This window comes from Equus przewalskii, chromosome 11, assembly GCF_037783145.1.
Source record: "Equus przewalskii isolate Varuska chromosome 11, EquPr2, whole genome shotgun sequence".
Taxonomy (NCBI): domain Eukaryota; kingdom Metazoa; phylum Chordata; class Mammalia; order Perissodactyla; family Equidae; genus Equus; species Equus przewalskii.
The window spans coordinates 12,872,247-12,891,881 of NC_091841.1; the positions used below are offsets into that span (position 1 = coordinate 12,872,247).

Below are 19,635 nucleotides of genomic sequence, written 5' to 3' on the forward strand. Positions count from 1 at the left end.
GATGAATTCTTATTCTTTTTCTCAAGAAAGTATATATTTCATGTGAAATCTAGGTCAAGGAGCATGTGCATATAGAAAATATTCTAGGACGTCATGTTTGACTCTAAAAAGGGTACCTCAAAATTAACATTTCTTTATCTAAACTTATTTATAAGTTCCTCCGATAACTAGACTTAGCACAATTTTAAATACATTGTGAATAACACTAATATGTCAGTTTCAATAATATGATTACATACGTAGGATAAAGCAAGCTTAGTAATTAGAGTCCGTTCATGGGATACAGCTTCAGGGTATTAGATTGGACCTTTTAGTATTTGTAAGTGTTGGCTTTAGAAAGTCCTTCTTCAGCTAGAATTTTTATGCCTCGATATTTATAATAGGTAGCAGCATCATATAAAAATATCTATTGCAGTTTCACTGCCCCAAGTTTGCTTTGATGATTGCTTTGTTGACAGCCTCTTTCACATCCTTGTTTCTCAAACTGTAGATCATAGGATTCAGCATGGGGATCACTGTGGTATAAAACACAGCCACCATTTTCCCCTGCTCCACAGAATCCTCAGTGGGCCGTCTGAGATACATGAATATCAGAGTCCCATAAAACAGGCTAACAGCTGTCAAGTGGGACCCACAAGTGGAGAACGCCTTTCTCCTCCCATCAGCAGAGTGCATGCGTAGCACAGCTATGACAATGAGAGTATAGGAGGTGAGGACCACTGAGAGAGAATATGTGAAATTAATTCCAGCAATAACAATCATCGTGTATTCTTTGATGTGGACACCCCCACAGGCAATCTTGATGAGAGGAGGGTCTGCACAATAAAAGTGGTTGACTTCAAAGTTTCCACAGAAGTACAAGCCATACGTCCACAGTGTGCATATTAGACTCACAGAGAATCCGTAGACATAAGGTACAGAGATGAGCCGAACACAGACAGTCCTGGACATTTTACTGCCATAAAGTAGAGGTTTGCAGATGGCCATGTAGCGATCAAAGGCCATCACCGCCAAGATATAGACCTCCACGTGGACAAGGGCAATGAAAAAGTAACACTGCACCAAACACCCAACATAAGAAATGGTTTTTGTCTCTGATAACAAGTTTTCCAGCATTTTGGGGATGACATTGGAAGACAAGCACGCATCCACAAAAGACAAATGACTCAAGAAAAAGTACATAGGGCTCTGAAGCTGGGGACTGATGCTGATCAAAATGATCATACCAATATTCCCTAAAAGGGTGATCATGTAAACTAGTAGGAACACCACAAAAAAGAGAACTTTAAGTTCCTGACGACTGGTCAACCCCAGAAGAATAAATTCTGTCACATCCGTGAAATTTGGCATTGCCTTCACATAGGCTCAATGTGTATTGCCTAAGGACAAATAAAAAGCATGAATATCTTTATTTTATTCTTGAAACTTTTTTTTTTTTTGTACCAATTACTTCTCTGCTTTCTTTCTTTCTTTTCATTTTTTAAAGATTGGCACCTGAGCTAACATTTGTTGCCAATCGTCTTTTTTTTTCCCTCTTCTTCTCCCCAAATCTCCCCAGTACATTGTTATATACTCTAGTTGTAGGTCCTTCTGGCTCTGCTATGTGGATTGCTGCCTCAGTGTGGCTTGATGAGCAGTGTTACTTCTACACCCAGGATGCGAACCGTAAAACTCTGGATCACCAAAGGGAGTGCATGAACATAACCACTCGGCCATGGGGCCAGCCCCTTCTGGAAAATTTTGAGTCACATTTATCCTTATTACAATTCAAATAATTTAAAAATCAATGCAGATTTTGCACAATGTCCAAGATGAGAATGTATAAGTGTAATGTTTTGTTTAATAAGACTTATAGGTAGTTACAATTAATGTTTATCAGTTTTCTAACAGTAAAATAGCATATTACATTCATTGATAACATATATTATTAAAATTAGACATTTCTACTTTGCTAAATTATTACAATATGATATCACCACAGGGCTCAAGTATGACTAAAGCCAGGCTAGGACTTGTCAGTGGTAATTGGTGTTACAATCTAGTTATTGACATAATTATCCTCCATGATGCAGCATATGATATCATATGCTTTCAACACATGAAATCCCTAGTCATCTTATTTTGTTTAGCTAAACGTTATGCTTGTTTAATTGCTACTACTCTTAGCAGTAAAGGGATTTAACAGCTCAGGCTCTGTCAGTTGTAAACTACAAGTGGTTCAATGACCTAGCACACACTATCAACATTATGTCAATAGATAAAGGTCATGAGGCAAAGTTTAGGTGACAAGTTTTAATAACCACTGTGTCACATGAGGTTTCCCTGGTTTTCAGAAGCAATCAATTCAATTTATAATTACTGTATTCAAATTTAATGTCACTACAAGGGAAATTTTCCCTCCAATATTTTCTCCTTTTAATACACTTCCCCAGTTTACTTCTTTCAAGAAGTAAAAACTTGACATGGATCTTAAGGATGTGTCTGTAGGATTAGAATCATCTTGGAATTTAAATTCTCCATAGGAACAGTGAAGAATACAGTATTGATTTATACTTGGGCTTCTGTTTATACTTGCTTATAATAATTCATATTATAAATATTAGAGTCAATTATATGTCAGATATATTTGTTATATCTAGAAATATTCTAAATTTTGGGAATATGAAGATAAACAAGTAATACAAGATTCTGGCTTGCATCAGGATCTCTTCTTGTTAAAAAGGAGTAAATAATAAACAAATATACAAATTAGATATTTCACAGAGTGGAGCTGCTATGAGAAAACTACAGCATGCTAGTAAGATAAGAAATAAGGGGAGGTGAGGTACAGACAGAGTGATCAACGAAGATCTCTGAAGAGGTGACTTGAGTTGGCAAGAAGAGCCAGCTATGCAGACATATGAAGGAAGAAGGGAATGCAAATGCAAAAGCTCAGAAGAGGAAATAGTAGCTTGGCATGTTGAAAAAGAGTGCTGCTTGAGATATTCCTTTATATATTAAAAAGTATATGAGCTCTGATTCTATCATGACCCCCTCCAATTAGTAGCATAGTGCATTTGGGAAGTTAATTAATCTCTACGAATTATTTTTTTACCCTTAAATTGCTTAATATGGAAATTAAATATACCATACCTAATGTAAACTGAACATATAACATAGTAGACGCTAAAGTTTTAGTTCTGAACTAAACTTTCCTTTTCTATAGATTTCCTGGATTGTAGCTCATCTGTTTTGGCTCCTTTTAGGTGTGGAAATACTTACCCAGATGAGAGCTACAGACTCTGTATGGGAAATAGAGCTAAGGTCAGAAATTTCTCTTTGTAAAAACAGCTGGTCCCTCTCCATGAATAGATAACTCTGTAATTAACGATTAATGGTACTATTATACTGTTTTAAGTATAAAACAAAGAAAAAGCATCAAAGCATCTAAAAAGCACAAACTAGTACCTCTCCAATCTTAGTTCATGTATAATGTGTGTATTTCTCTTCGTTACACATAATTGTTAGTTCTGTGGTAGTGTTCTTTGTCTCATTTATTTTGGAATTCTTAAACTGTCCAGCTTATTTGCGACATTTAACAGATATTCAGGAATATATTCACACATATGATTTTTTTAAAACATATTGATGTCTAGATCAGCTTCACATATCACATTACAATATTCCAATATTATTTAAACGATCCAAGAAAGATTGCTGTAGGGGCAACAGGTTGAAATGTATAATATTAGTAAGGATAGCAACATTTATTGAATGCTTACTAAACCTTTTGCATGACACAGGTTCTAGTAGCATCATCACTTTACAAATGAGGAAACTGAAGCACTGAAAGACTAAGAAGGTCTCCCTGGGTCAGTTGTCTGCCATTTGATGAGATTGGGATGCAAACCAATTAATTTGACTGCAGTCTTGTACTCTTAATAACTTTATATTGCTGGTCTTTTGATAACCCATTTGCTATTCTATTTCTTTCCATTTAAATTTCATTTTGATTTTCCTCCAAGACGCAAGAAAGTTACTCTTCTAGTATTTCATCTTTGAGGCTCTAGGATAGCCTTAGTGCGACCCTGAAATAGGATAAACTACAAAGATATTGGACCACTTCTTCTCCCTACTCCCCTAAGTTTAGGTGATCACATAAACTTGGGAAGAGGCAACCAAATGACTTCTGAGTTAGAACCAATTTATTACAGACATGTGCATCATTCATCAAGGCAATGGAGAAGATGGGATGCATAATTTACAAATAAGGAACTCTATTTTTATTAACCTTTCAATAATTTATCTTGAAGAAAAACAGTGAAGGTATAATTACTGGTCCAAGTATCCCACTAATGCAAGATCTTCAACTCCATTCACATAGATTTTGACACAACAACATGAAAATCAATAGCCTTGGTAGAGAAGAGTCAAAGGGTAAAAAATCATAAATAAAAAATTTGCAATTGGTAAGTTTGCTTGTAACAATGAGCTTGTAACAAGCGCATTCTTACGATGTTTTGAATAAACTCTGGATAGAAATAAGAATATTTCCCAGTAATATAATTCCACACAGAAGAAGACTGTGATAATGAATAAGTCTAAAAATGAGGTCTCAGTCTTCTCTTCAAAATATAAATAAAGATTAAAAGATTTGACTGCATTCATCTGTACTGTAAAGCATATACAATTTGCAGACCCACCTTCAGCAAAGGAGAACAGCAGATCAAAATTTCTCACTATTTATAACTGAATCTTCAACATTGAGAACATCCTTAAGCAACTGTCCGGGTAATTACGGAAGAAACATTGAGTGAAATTCGAGAAGTATCTCAGGGGTAGGAGGAGTTAAGGAGCATAATTGGAACAATTATTCTTATAATAAAATTAAGAAATCAAAATTCTTGATGTCATGGAATAAACTCTTACCTTCACACGAATTCTTCTCTCTTTCATTCACGCTCAACAATTATGCATCTCAGGAAAATATTCTTGGTTTGCACCACGTAAAATTTCGGTCCGTCACTTTCTTTTCTGTTGTGCTACAGTTCTAATGAGCACCACCTGGGGGCTGGCCCCGTGGCCGAGTGGTTAAGTTCGCGCGCTCCGCTGCAGGCGGCCCAGTGTTTCGTTGGTTCGAATCCTGGGCGCAGACATGGCACTGCTCATCAGACCACGCTGAGGCAGCGTCCCACATGCCACAACTAGAAGGACCCACAACGAAGAATATACAACTATGTACCGGGGGGCTTTGGGGAGAAAAAGGAAAAAATAAAATCTTAAAAAAAAAAAATTATAATGAGCACCACCTGTCAGGATATACAATCACATAATGCATGCCTTATGCATCTCATAGTTTTTTTTTATAGATGTCAGATGCCTAGATAATGTAAATCACTTGCGAACACTGGTGGAAAATGAGTCCAAGTAGAGGTCATTGGTGAAGTAGCCAATTATAGTGAACAATTTGTCTCACTGAATTGAGGCTTTTCTGGGTGTCAGTAGAGCATTGACTTTGAAGTCAGGCAGATCAGGAATAAAACCTTGGCTCTCCCACTTCAACCACATCATCTTGGGTAAGTAACAATTCTCAGCATCAATACTCATCACTAGAACCGGAAAACTACTATCTTACAGAGTGATGTGAGGATCTCCAATAATATCGATGTAACTCTCAGCACAATTCCTATCCCATATGTAACACTTAAAAAAATTGAAATTATTTGGAGAGTTTGACCACAAATCAGTTTACAGTTATGACCTGACAACCACTATAGTATTGTGACTAATATTATCCTTATGTTGAAGAAAAAATATGCGTATGTTAGATAGTGATGAGTTTAAGATTCTCAACCAAGATTAGGTAGCTAGTAGGTTAAAGAAGCAGAATGCCAACCTGGGCGGTTAAGAGACTCTAAACTATATACTAATTACATTTATTTAGTCTGGAAGATTAGGGAAAATTATTGTGCTCAGGCAAACTTTTCCTCTGCATTCTTCAGCCACCAAGTACCCAGAACTTCTGAGTCCCTTCTCAGTTATTATGGAGAAAGTCTATGAGACGAACTCATTATCACCAGGGAATTCTGATGTAATATGCACTCTCTCAAGGAAATGTGCATCTGAAAAAAAGAAAGTGTGTGTGTGTGTGTGTGTGTGTGTGTGTATGTCAGAGAGAGCAAGAAATAGAGAGATTGACAGAAGAGATAAATATGCTTTATGGTTAGATGTTGGAGATTCTTAAATGTAATGAAGTTGATAGATTTAGAAATAAATGTAACAATAAGATCCACGTTTAAAAGTATTTTATGGAATTGTTCTGAATGTTTAGCAAATGGCAAAATTGCTTTAGGTTCTGCCAAGGAATTTAGACTGATGGAAATATGAGCCAATAGAGACCTCAAAGATCAGAGAGTACACGCTAGAAGTTAACTAGATGAATTGCAAAAAGTGACTTCTCCAAGGTCACCAACAGATTAATTTGAAATTTGTAAACTCAAACCAGAAACATGGTTTAACCATTGACGTTGGCATCATAATTCTCCATGGAACACTCTTTAAAAAACTAACTAAATGTCTTTCCAATAAAGTAAGTAGAGAAAGGATTTCACATATGAAAACAAAGAGATAACAAAGGTCATCCAAATCCACCTGCTAACACCTATTAAAATGCTTTAAATTTGTATTTTGAATTCTTATCACACACACACAAATTAACTATATATGGTGATAGATGCTAACTTAGACTTATTGTGGTGATCCTTTCTCAATGTATACGAATATGGAATTACTAGGCTGCACACCTGAAAATAATAAAATGTTGTACACCCATGATTCCTCAATCAAAATAATTTTTTAAAACATAGTTTGAAATTTATTAGTCATCAGCAAATAATATGGCATATCAAGAGTTCCCCAATACATAGTTTTATTACCAAAACAAACAACTTTTATCTCACCTCAAAAGTGACAGTAAGTATGCTAGCTCTTAAATTCTTTAGGAAGTTCAAAGTTTACAACTATAGACACAGAGATATAATTTAATCTAAAATAGCAATGTGTTTATATGGAAATCGCTTTAAAGTGTTGCCCAAGATATATGTGAGTATGTGAAAATGAGTTCATATTCATTTCTAGTTTCTCTTAAGGAAAATGAAAACTCAAAATTGGACAAAGAGAAGGGTTTTTTCTCATATTGCATCAATTTTGTTCTATAGATGCTTCTTTGCAGATGAATTTGCAATTAATTAAATGTGTAATTTAAATATATGTATTAAATTTCTTTATGTGTTTCCTACAACAAAATAAAAGATCATCTATGTATATATATATGTATGAATACACTTTTGTGTGTATGTATGTTCATATTTATTTGTGTCTTATATTTATTTATATTTATTTATGGGACATAGAGACCAAAGGAAGTCCAAGTGACAAAATTGTTGCCTCGTGCTTGTACTTCCTAAAAATGAAGTAGAATAAAAGTGTGAACCAAGTCCTGTTAATATATTATGGCAGCATATGTTATTTTTTAATTCTCAATAGGCCATTCTAAATGCTTTATTTCTTTCAAACACAAAAATTATTTTAAAATATTTAAGTTCCATATCTTAGCTGCAGATGTACGAAATACAATTTATTAAGTGGAATCTGGAGAGCTGTGCTTTCAAAATGACACATCTATCCACTAATACTACCCACTCTTCAGTCAGACCGAAGACACTTTGGCGGGTACACATGTGAAGTGCACAATTCTGTCCCTGGCAACATTGGAGTTGAAATATGGTGGTTACTGGAATCTGTAAAAGAAAGACACTTATCATATTGTGGCTTGTAAACACCAAAAATGTAAAAAAGAATTAAATACAATAACATTGCTATTTCCAAAGCAGTACTCTCTGGACAGACCAAACCTTCACAATGAAAGAAGCCTTAAACCTTAAACAATCTCATAACCATCAGAGAGATGACTATTTTTATGGCCTCATGCTGGACAACTAAATGAAATATGCTGTCACTTTTCTGCCCCAAATTACTCTCTAAGTGGGCAAATTGATAAGTATTTCCCAAATTCGTACTCTTTATTTATTTTTGTGAGGAAGATTTGCCCTGAGCTAGCATCTACCACCAGTCCTCCTCTTTTTAGCTGAGGAAGAGTGGCCCTGAGCTAACATCCGTGTACACCTTCCTCTACTTTATATGTGGGATGCCAACCACAGCATGGCTTGACAAGTGGTGCATAGGTCCACACCTGGGATCTGAACCAGAGAACCCCATGCCACAGAAGCAGAATGTGGGAACTTAACCCCTGAACCACTGGGCCAGCCCCTCATCCACTTCATTTTTGAATAAGAAAAACAAAAGCTTTTTGTTCAGCTAAATAGTTGATAAATTTCAATTAATGTACCTATGAACTTTAGTTCAAATATCCTTTTCAATTAATTAATTTATTATTTTTTAATTAATCCTATACTCACAACTACAGGAATGGGGTAATGTACTTTTTCCTCTGAATTTGAGACTTTGTAAATGAGCAATAACCAGTTGCCAAATAAATACTGATGAAACATAGAAGACAAAATTAATTGAATTTTATTTTATTTTGTTAAACATGCTCTGCTGATCACTTTGTTCATGGCTTCTTTCACATCCTTATTCCTCAGACTGCAAGTCATGGGATTCAACATAGGGATCACTGTGGTATAAAACACAGCCGCCATTTCCTCCTGCTCCACAGACTCCTCTGTGGGACGTCTGAGATACATAAAGATAAGAGTTCCATAAAAATGATGACAGCTGTCAAATGGGACCCACAGGTGGAAAAAGGCTTCCGCTTTCCTTCTTCTGAGTGCATCTGTAGAATAGCAATGAGAATGAACAGATATGATGTGATAATTATACTCAGAGAATATGTGAATTTAATGACTGCAAGTGTGATCATTGTATATTCTTTTACAAAGGTCCCAGCGCAGGTTATTTTGATGAGAGGTGGGTTTGCACAGTAGAAGTGGTTGATCTCAATTTTCCCACAGAAGTACAAGCCATAAGTCCATAATGCTGCTGCCAGACTAATCAAAACACCATATCTATAAGGGAAAGAAATCAGTTGAATATAGACAACCCTTGACATTTTGCTGCCATAGAGCAGAGGGTTTCCAATTGCCATATATTCATCAAATGCCATCACAACAAGAATAAAAATTTCCACATGGGCAAGGGCAATGGAGAAGAAACACTGGATTATACAACCAGCATAAGAAATAGTTTTTGTCTCTGATAACAGGTTTTCCAACAATTTAGGGGTGACGTTAGAAGAAAAGCACACATCAACAAAGGACAAGTGACTGAGGAAAAACTACACAGGACTGTTAAGCTGTAGACTGACCTTAACTAACATGATCATGCCAATATTACACACTATGGTGATAACATAGACCACCAGGAAGAGGGTGAAGAGAACTTGCCATTCCCGATGGCTGGTTAGTCCCAAAAGAATAAACTCTTGCCACATCAGTGAAATTGAGCATTTCCTCAGTTCTAAGTCAATATTAATTACTAACTCCATTGATAGCTAAAAGGAGATAAATTTTGAAATCAAGTATTGATTATTTATTAATGTATATCTTTATCCCTGCCTCTTTTCATTGTTTCCTTTATTAAATATTTGACTGCACTTCGCCATTCTTTTCAGCAAATCATTTCTGAAGACTTGCTAGGTAACAGACTCTCTAGAGGATACTAAGATGAGTAAATACACAGGCCCTATTACTCAGTAGGCATACGAAGTATTGTGATTGAAACCTGCTAGTACTAAATATAGTGATTAGCCAAATTCCCAAGACTTCTTAAAGATTCCTTGTTTCCAATACTGCTGTGTTTGGTAGTTTTATATTTGTAAGATATTTATAAGGGTTATAGCTTTCTTTTCGACTTAGCTCAAAAATAATTACTTCACCTCTTTTTCATTCTAAGCATATTCCCCATGATTAGAGGTGGAAGCCACTTAGTCAAATAACTTATCAGCCCTAAATGGCAGATAAAAAAAATCCTTTGAATCTAACTTCATGCTTGCACTTATTTAAATTGAGGAGAAACAAACAGATCACAGTAGTCCTCAAAGCCAAGGATAAAACCACTTATACACATTAATACATCATGCATATTCTCTGGATATGGACTCTTTTGCAAATCAAACACATAATTATAATCTTCTAGATATCATTAACTGTTATGTCCTCAATATTCAAAGAGAAATGACAGAGAAATTAATGTCAGTATGCATAGCAGTATTAATGTAAATAAACTTTCTAAAACCATGATATATTGTTACAAAGTTATAGTGGGGGCAGAAGTTGGGTAATGATTGACCCTTCTTTGGAAATCCAGTGGACTTCTAGGAAAGCTTCTTGAATATTTTTCAAATTTCCTCTCAAATATAAATGGTATCATATCGACCTTTTCCCAGAACAATAGTTCACTAATTATTTTCCTGAGGAAACACTAGTGCCTTGCCTCATGTTAACAGGTATCATGAAGAAAAATCCACAAGTGTTTACTCATCAAATAATAGTGAGAAATCTTCGTGTCTTATTCAATCTCTTAGAGATAGACAATGTACCTAATAAAGTTCAACTATGAGAAGTTTTGTGGGAAAGAATTGTTATGCTTAGTCTAGCTAGAATTTACTTATCGTGAAAATATGAGAAAGAGAGAGAGATTCCATCAGCATCAATGAATATTCACATTCTGTAGAACATCGAGTGTAATGCTATCCGGTAAGACTCTCAAGACAGCCTTTCAACAGGACAATGAATTTCTTGGAGACGGGATTGTGATAAGCCCTCCAAATGCTAAATGTCGTTTATAGGAAAATTGATTATTCCTAAAAGCCTTATTTTAACCTCCAGGAGTATACTTAGTTCAACAACAATTTGATGGACTTTATTCGTAGTTATCACTAGGTGGTGAGCAGGAAAGATAAGAGTAGCTGAGAAGATAAACTTTATCCCCATAGTGAAAATAAATAGGTTCTTATCAACACAGGTAATCTATTGCCTACCACTCACCCGATTGTAAAGACACTTTTTCTCAGGAGAAAGAAAGCTACCAACCAAAGTATACTAGACTGAGACTAGATACTGCGGAGTCTCAAGCTAATTAATGAAAAAATGAGGTGTTAATGGTTTAAAAATGTTAAGAATAGTAACAGTTAAAGTTATCTAAAATTGGATAAACTGCCTTGGAATATATTTATGTATATGCTGAAAATCTATTACGGAGTTGGTAAGTTCATCTCTGAAATTATTTGCTTTATGATATAAACAGTGTGATAATTTTTTGGACTCAACTCCGAAAGAAAAGGCAATAAAGGCAAAAATATAAAAGTGAGATTACATTCAACTGAAAAGCTTCTGCACAGCAAAAAAAAAAAAAAAAAAAAACACCAACAAAACGAAAAGGCAACCAATTGAATGGGAGAAAATATTTGAGAATCACATATCTGATAAGTGGTTGACATCCAAAATATATAAAGAACACAATTAACTCAATAACAAAAAAACAAACAATCTGATTAAAAAATAGGCAAGGGATATGAATAAGCATTTTTCCCAAGAAAAGAAACAAATGATCAACAGGTGCATGAAAAGATGCTCAACATCACTAATCATCAAGCAATTGCAAATAAAAACCACAATGAGAGATTACCTCATATCTGTTAGAATGCCTACTAACAAAAAGACAAGAAATAAGTGTTGACGAGGATGTAGAGAAAAGGCAACTCTTGTATACTGTTGATGGGAATGTAAATTGGTACATGCACTATGGAAAACAGTACAGAAGTTGCTCAAAAAATTAAAATTAGAACTACCACATGATCCAGCAATTCCACTTTCTTATCTGAAGAAAAGGAAACACTAATTCTAAAAGGAATATGCACCCCCATGTTCATTGCAGCATTAACAATAGTGAAGATATGAAAACAACTTAAATGTCCATTGTTGGATGAGTGGATAAAGATGTGTATAAAGTAGTACACACAATGGTATACTACTCAGCTGTAAAAAAAAGATGAAATCTTGCCATTTGAAACAACATGGATGGACCTCGAGGGCATGATCCTGAGGGAAATAAGCCAGACAGAGAAAGATAAATACAGCATGATTTCGCTTACATGAAGAATCTTAAAACAAACAAAAAAACCCCACAAAGAAGCTCATAGATACAGAGAACAGACTGGTGACTGGCAGAGGTGGGGAGTAGGAGGTGGGCAAAAAGAGTGAAGGTGGTTAAAAAGTACAAATTTCCAGTTATAAAATTAAAAAGTCATAGGGATATCATGTACAGCACGGTGACTACAGTCAGTATTACTATGTTGCATATTTGAAAATTACTGAGAATAGATCTTAAAAGTCCTCATCACAAGAAAAAAAATGTTTGCAACTACACATCAGGATAACTAACGGGACTTATTGTGGTGACCATTTTGCATTATGTACAAACAGAGAATTATTATGTTCTACACCTGAAATTAATATAATGTTATATGTTGATTATACCTCAATAAAAATATTAATTGGCCACATATAAAAAATAAATAAGACGAAATTGTTTGTTTTATGATATAAAGAACACCAGTATTTCTGTATAATCCCAGTGTCTTCTCCCCATCCACACTCAGCCTCAAAAGTTTATGTTAACTTTATTGGATTCACTCTCCTGTCAAAGAGGTTTTCCATGGTCAATATGACATGGTTTGGTTTTAAGCATACAGATTTACATACAGATTTACAGAGAGAAATGAAGCTTTGAGAATATACATGATCACATCGACTTGGAGTTGAGCATCAATCTACTGTGCGTAAAGCAGAGTTTCCATTAAATTATATTGAAGTTTAAGTCAATGGTGCTCACTTTGTTACTGTTCGGCTCACCATTCAAATCAAAGCATGTGTATTAATAAACTGGCCAAAATTCTTTATCTATCAATGTATCATTCATGTTACAAAATTTAAATTACCGTCTTAAAGGAATGTTTTTTCAAGTGTTTGAGCAATAAAAGATAGCATGAAATCACAGGGCAGAAAGTATTAACATAAAATAATATTTTGTTTTGGGTTTTTTATTACATATTTTCTCAAATATGTATGGTAATTGTCTGTGGCATTTATACAACTTTCTTTTATTTTTGAGGAAGATTAGCCCTGAGTTAACTACTGTCAATCCTCCTATTTTTGCTTAGGAAGACTGGCCCTGAACTAAGATCCATGCCCATCTTCCTCTATTTTATACATGGGACACCCACCACAGCATGGCTTTTACCAAGCGGTGCCGTGTCTGCATCTGGGATCCGAACCAGCGAACCCCAGGCTGCTGAAGAGTGGAACGTACAAACTTAACTGCTGCACCACCAGGCCAGCTCCTATACAACATTCATAAAGCTAAATAATGAAAACTAAAGGCAGAAAAATTATAAATCAGTTGCATTTTGACTAGCAATTAAGTGAATATGATGGATGCGTTGCTTTGGTCCCAACAGTGTAAAGTAAATGTGTTATAAACTGCTACTGTGCTTTCATATAAGACCTGTGATGACTCACTTCTCCCTAACGTTTATTTTTCTCTTTTGAACTTCTGTAGAACCTTTCTTATATAAATATAAACCTAATTTTAAGCTAATTTTTAAATATGGAAGCCCACTAAAACGATAAACTAGTTGTTCATCAAAAAATTGTTTTCATTTTTTAGGGGAAAAGAAAAAAAGCTCGTACCAAGCAGGAAGACGACTTGATAAAGTAATCCCCCTCTCTGCTGGGTATCTGCTCTGTAGAGTGTTGCTGTGTTCTCAGGTTTGGATATGCTCCTTAAAGCTCTGGAAAGGAGAGGACACGTGTTTTGATTATTTGTCTCAAGCGTGCTGAGCATTATTATGAGTTGTTCGTGAACATGTCCAGTCCACAGGAACAGGAACAAGAAAAACAGGTCACAGATAGACTGCTCAAGCAATGCTAGCTTATTTTTTAAAAATGCATTTAGTTTTGAAACAAATAAACTCCCTAACCAAGAAGAAATTGGAATTTTAAAGTTTCACAGGTTCATGCACAAAGAAAAATTAGTGAAAAATATGTTTTAGACACCATCATAGATGTAGAGGAAATACAAAGAAGAGAGATTTTTGTATCTAAAAAGAGGTTATAAACATGTCAACAGACCATGCTGATGTCTGAATCAACAGAATACACCTACAGCTGCCTGTGTTTTCACCTTTATGCATTTTTCAAAGATTTGCTATAGAGGAATTCTTCTTTGGAAAGTCAAATCTGATAGCATGGTGCCAAAGATATTAGCACAAAAAAAGATATAAAAGATATTGACGTTAGTTCTTCACAAAAGCTGAATACATCAAAACCTGAGTGGTGGTTAGCCAGGTAACAGATCATGATGGTGAACTTGTGGGGAAAGTGGAATGGTTAGATCTCATCTTAGGGAGTATGAGGTCTGGAAAAAAGCAGAGGGTTTGTGGACCTCTGAAGCACTTAGAAGATTTTCCGTACAATCTAAAAGGAAACATATATACACAAACCTCCCATATTATCTCACTCTGTATTTCAAATTAAATTCCTAGAAAATGAGGACTTTTTCCCTCAGACCAGGCATAAGGAGAATTCCTCTTAAAGAATTCTGTTTCTATTGTCAGTCCTTTGCTGAATTCTGGCTCTATAGCTTATTTTATGAACTTGGGCAGCTTTTACTCTTGTTTCATTATGTTTTTGATGTCTCTATGCCTTAACGTGATGCAAGATTAATAATAGCATTAATTTCATTGTGTGGTTAAAAGAAAAGTGATATTACACATTAACATAATAAATATGCAAGGCACAATTATTATTAAATGCATTCCTGGAAATTGTAGCTTGCATGAAGAGTTTGTAATAATCAAATAATGAAATCTCTATAGAAAATTTATTTTTCTCTCTCTCTTGTAAACACATACACATCTACACAGATAATATTTATAGACTAATTAATGTTAATTACTGGTAATTAATAAAGAGTAAAATGTATAATCTAAGATGCAAGCTTCATCAGACAATTCTAGATAGATGCATTTTTATACCAACCCCAGAATGAAGAGAAATATCCTCAGATAGCATGCAGAATTGACAAGTGAATGCTACATGAGGGATGGTAAACAACGTATACCAGGCAAAAGAGAAAGTGGAAGTCCACAAGGGAACTTTCTTTAAATGCCTGCCTTAGGATAAAAGAAGCAATTAAGAAGCTTCCCCTAGACGCGACCCTGAAGATAGTACATCTCTAGAGAAAGACCTGACTGTTATATTTTATTTTGTTAATATCAGATTTGAACAATTTTATTTTTCCTCAAACTCGAGTTATTTTGATTGTGTCCTGGGATCAACTAACAAAATTTGCTTTGGGTTTGCATCACACTAAACTTGGTGTTGGTGTAATTCAGCCTCCACACGCCAATCCTATGTTCTGTTTTTCATGTTCCGTGTCACTTGGTTTTTCCAGTGAAAGATGCAACAAGTATTATTCCCTATAACTAAAACTATAGTGTAACTAGTCTTTTTCAGGGGTGAAGTAGTCTCACTTGAAGCATGTGGAGCACTAGTATAATCCCTCAGGGTCTGGCATAGATAGTAGAGTTGAAAGAAACAGGGAGTAGGCATTTACCTGATTCCAAATCATTAGGCTTCCTTCAACATGCTATCTCATCAAAAAAGATTGTTTCCCCATTGTCCCTACATTGACAGCACCCCACCCCACTACAATGAGCAACAGATAATTTAATTTAATAAATATTTATTGAAAACTATGTGAAATATGAGAGACGTGGAGATAAAAAGTTAATCTATGTTGATTACTACCCTCAAAATATTCCAATTATTTCACAAAGTCAGTAAAATATTCCTGTTATTGCTGTGGCACCATATATCATAAAACTTGATAAGGCTCTTTCTTGTATCTTACCTGGTACACTTGGCATCCATGTGAGTGGAAACATTTTATTATTTATTATGGATGATGTAGTACACCACCCAGATTTGCCTTTCAGCATTGAAGTATTTATGTCCCCACCTTCTAAGTGTATTGCAACTGACACTTCACAGCTGAATTCTGCTCTTGCAATTGTCCCTGCTGAAATGAATTGCAATGCCCCAGATTATACCGTCTCCCAGTGGGTGACTCATATCCAAAACTGGTCATTATGGAGGTACAAACTAGTCATTATAGCCTTCTTTTTTTCACAATTTGGGATATCTCTGAAGTATCATCTCAGTTCCAGAGCTCCATGTGGCACTGGTTGAGTACTGTGTTGCAACTTCATAACAATTCAACTTCTATCCAATCCTGCTTCCATCACTCCCTCGCAGGTATTGTTCCTGGAAATACTCTCCAGTAAACTTCTGGCAGACAGATATCTATTTCAGAGCCTATTTGCCCAGATCTCCATCAAAGACATCAATGCACATATAACAAAACTAAGATTAATAAAAGATAAATATGTAAATTGGAACTTAAACCCGGATTAGCTAATTCCAAGTATTTTGATACTTTTTTTACCAGACATCACCCTCCCCCACTGTGTTGATTCATAATGTAGGCCTAAGGATAGACATTGATGACAACAGCAGATTAAGAAGTAGCCCTCATTTTAAACAATCTTCTTTAAAACAGAAAAAAAAGCTTCAGTAATCAGAAAATAAAATTAATAAGAAAATATACTTTCTTCTTCTTAACAGGATGGTATGTAACATGGCTTTACAGGATGTATTTCTGTAAGATCTTCTTTAGGGCCTCTTTCACATCCTTATTTTTCAAACTGTATATGAGAGGATTTAGCATAGGGATCACTGCTGTATAAAACACAGAGACAATCTTGTCCTGCTCCATTGAGTAGCTAGATGTAGGGCGCAAGTACATGAAGAGAATTGTCCCAAAGAATATAGTGACAGCCATGAGGTGGGAGGCACAGGTCGAGAAGGCTTTGTGCCTGCCCTCTAATGAGCACATCCTCAAGATGGCAATGAGGATACACAGATAGGAAATGAGGACAATCGTAACACAGCTGATGACAATAAAACTGGAGAAAGCTATGATCACAATACCATTGATGTGGGTGTCAGAGCAAGAGAGTTTGAGCAGGGGTGGGGTGTCACAATAGAAATGGTTTATGCTATTACGGCCACAAAAGGACAATCTGAAAGTCATCCCTGTGTGTATGGCTGCATTTCCAAAGCCTGCTAGGAATGAGGTAGCTACTAGCAAGAAGCAAATTCTCCCAGATATAAGAACTGGGTACAGCAGAGGGTTCCAAATGGCTGCATAGCGGTCATATGCCATCATGGCCAACAGGAAGCATTCAGTCCCTAAGAAAGAGGCAAAGAAGTAGAACTGGGCAGCACATCCGTTAAAAGAAATGGCCTTATTGTCAGCCACAAGGTTCACCAGCATCTTAGGAGTTACAGAAGATGAGCAAGAGGCATCAACAAAGGAGAGGCTGCTGAGAAAGAAGTACATGGGGTTGTGGAGAGAGGGATCAATCTTAATTAACACAATCATCCCCAAATTACCCACCATGGTTGCCATGTAGATTAACAAAAACAATTCAAAGAAGACAACTTGTAGATCTGAATTATCTGAGAGTCCTAAGAGAATAAATTCTGTCACTTCTGTTTGATTTCTGCCTTGGACCTTTTTCATATATCCCGTCATTTTAGCTGCAATAAGAGAAAATATGGAAAGTGGTATTGGGTCAGATGAATATATGACAGAGATATAAACATCTTTTACTGACATATACATATACAAATTCTACAGAGGAGTGCTAAGTGAAAAAGATAGTAAAAAGTATGTTGGACTTGATGGCATGTCAAAAGACATCAAAAGACTGGGTCTGTGTTCTTTGTGTACTATCTACTAACTAATGATATTGAAACATTAACTAAGATCAGGTCTGGCATTAACTATTTATTTAAAAATTACAGGAACTTATCCCTAAGAAGTATTTGTCTTCCCTATTTATGATAAATAAATTAATTGATATATCAACATGCCCTCTACACACAATTTCTGGAGAAACATGGTGAAACGAATTCAGGCCACTGATTATTCCATGATAATACTAATGGAACAAATAAAAAATATTGAAAGTTAGCAAAATTAATCAACGGTGTCAAACAAGAAGAAAGAGTTGAATTTCCTGGGGTATAGGGCGAACTTTAAAAATTGATGGCCATGTAATGAAACAGGATATTCCCATGTAGCTGTCATGGATCAAACCTTGCCCTAATTTCCTAGTGTCAGCATCTACAGAAAAAAAAAAAAAGGTGTGAGTTAAATATTGAGAATTTTGAATAATTACCCCCATTATTTAGATAATCAGATTGTAAGAATGAGTAGAAATCCCAGACAAAAGTAATAGAACAAGCCACAACAGTGAAAACCCCTGCCTAACACTCAGGTTCACAAGATTACAACAGAACCAGAAAACACCAAGCAGCAGGTGGAATATTTCAGCCACTGTACTGAACTGGGGGATAATTTACCTCCAGATCATCTAAGCAGAAATAAGATCCACCCCTCATAATCTATAATGAAGCCAAATACAGGACCAAAAAAAGAAGAAAAAGGACAAAGATAACTCAAAATAGATGCCCAACCTAGATCTTACAAGTAAAAGTTTAGCAACAGCTCCAGTGGAATTCTTCACTTTCACGTCAGTCCTCTATCCCTTCTATGACCTTAGATTATTGAACAATAGATAAAACTGTACTAGGCTAACTGTCAAATCATAGCTCAAAGTGTTAAATCCTTTATCTCTCACAGCAGGAAGTTATTTGACACTGTCTAAAATTAAAACATGTGACCAAAGTAACCTAACAGCTGTGTTAACATTGAAGATAATGGATCTACTCAGCAAAGTTGGGGAGAAGAGTGGGCAGGAACTGGTTCCACTCTCACAGACAATGCCATACACAGAAGTGCTTACCCATGCTCTGCTCCACCTAGTTTCCGTTGGGATAGGGGCTCAATACCCTAAAAAAAAAAAAAAAAACCTAGTAATTTTATAAAGTAATATAATGTTTTCCAAGTGTCATTGCACTCATTATCTTATCTGAGCCTCACAACAAATCAGTGAGGGAGTGAAGTATAGGACTTTCTCAGCTAATTGGTGGTGAATCCTGGCCTAGATGGTAGATCTCTCAATGCAAAATTATTTGTTATTCCTCAATACTACATTGCCTCTCTCTCTACTTTACTGGACAGATAATAGAGCCTGGGTCTTCTTCCTTGGAACAAGCTTGTTCTTTCAACTTCAAAGGACAGAATCACCAGAAGGAATAAAAAATAAGGAATTGATATTTTACTCTCATCCTCAACCAGCAAATTTCACTGATTGTATAATTTTATCAGAAATAGTGAAAAAAATGCCAGAGAAATTTTTCGTGTGTGTGTGCTAGACTCACAAAGAAAAGTATTCATGGGTAAAAATAGCAAATAGTAAAATCTACTAAAATATGTTTAGTCTTTCCTATCCTGCACAAGAGCACTGTGTTAAGTACTTTTCTGCTATATATTTACATATATATATATTTCTTTTTCTTTTGAGGAAGATTAGCTCTGAGCTAA

General features: G+C 35.5%; 2 protein-coding genes and 1 pseudogene across 2 annotated transcripts; all 3 read right to left on the bottom strand.

Moving 5' to 3' along the window:
* Positions 1–417: 417 nt before the first annotated feature.
* LOC103562672 (olfactory receptor 5M9) lies at positions 418–1,350 on the bottom strand. The gene has a single exon (XM_008537794.2). It carries the CDS (start codon positions 1,348–1,350, stop codon positions 418–420), a length of 933 nt encoding a protein of 310 aa, XP_008536016.2.
* A 7,226-nt stretch (positions 1,351–8,576) lies between these two features.
* LOC103562671 (olfactory receptor 5M3-like) lies at positions 8,577–9,506 on the bottom strand (annotated as a pseudogene).
* A 7,258-nt stretch (positions 9,507–16,764) lies between these two features.
* Positions 16,765–17,706, bottom strand: LOC103562668 (olfactory receptor 5AP2). Its single transcript, XM_008537792.2, has one exon. The coding sequence runs from the start codon at positions 17,704–17,706 to the stop codon at positions 16,765–16,767; it is 942 nt and encodes a 313-aa protein (XP_008536014.2).
* Positions 17,707–19,635: the final 1,929 nt, after the last annotated feature.

What these genes read in the sequence shown, in the direction of transcription:
- LOC103562672 (XM_008537794.2), bottom strand. Translation starts at nt 1,350, where the DNA reads ATGCCAAATTTCACGGATGTGACAGAATTTATTCTTCTGGGGTTGACC.
- LOC103562668 (XM_008537792.2), bottom strand. Translation starts at nt 17,706, where the DNA reads ATGAAAAAGGTCCAAGGCAGAAATCAAACAGAAGTGACAGAATTTATT.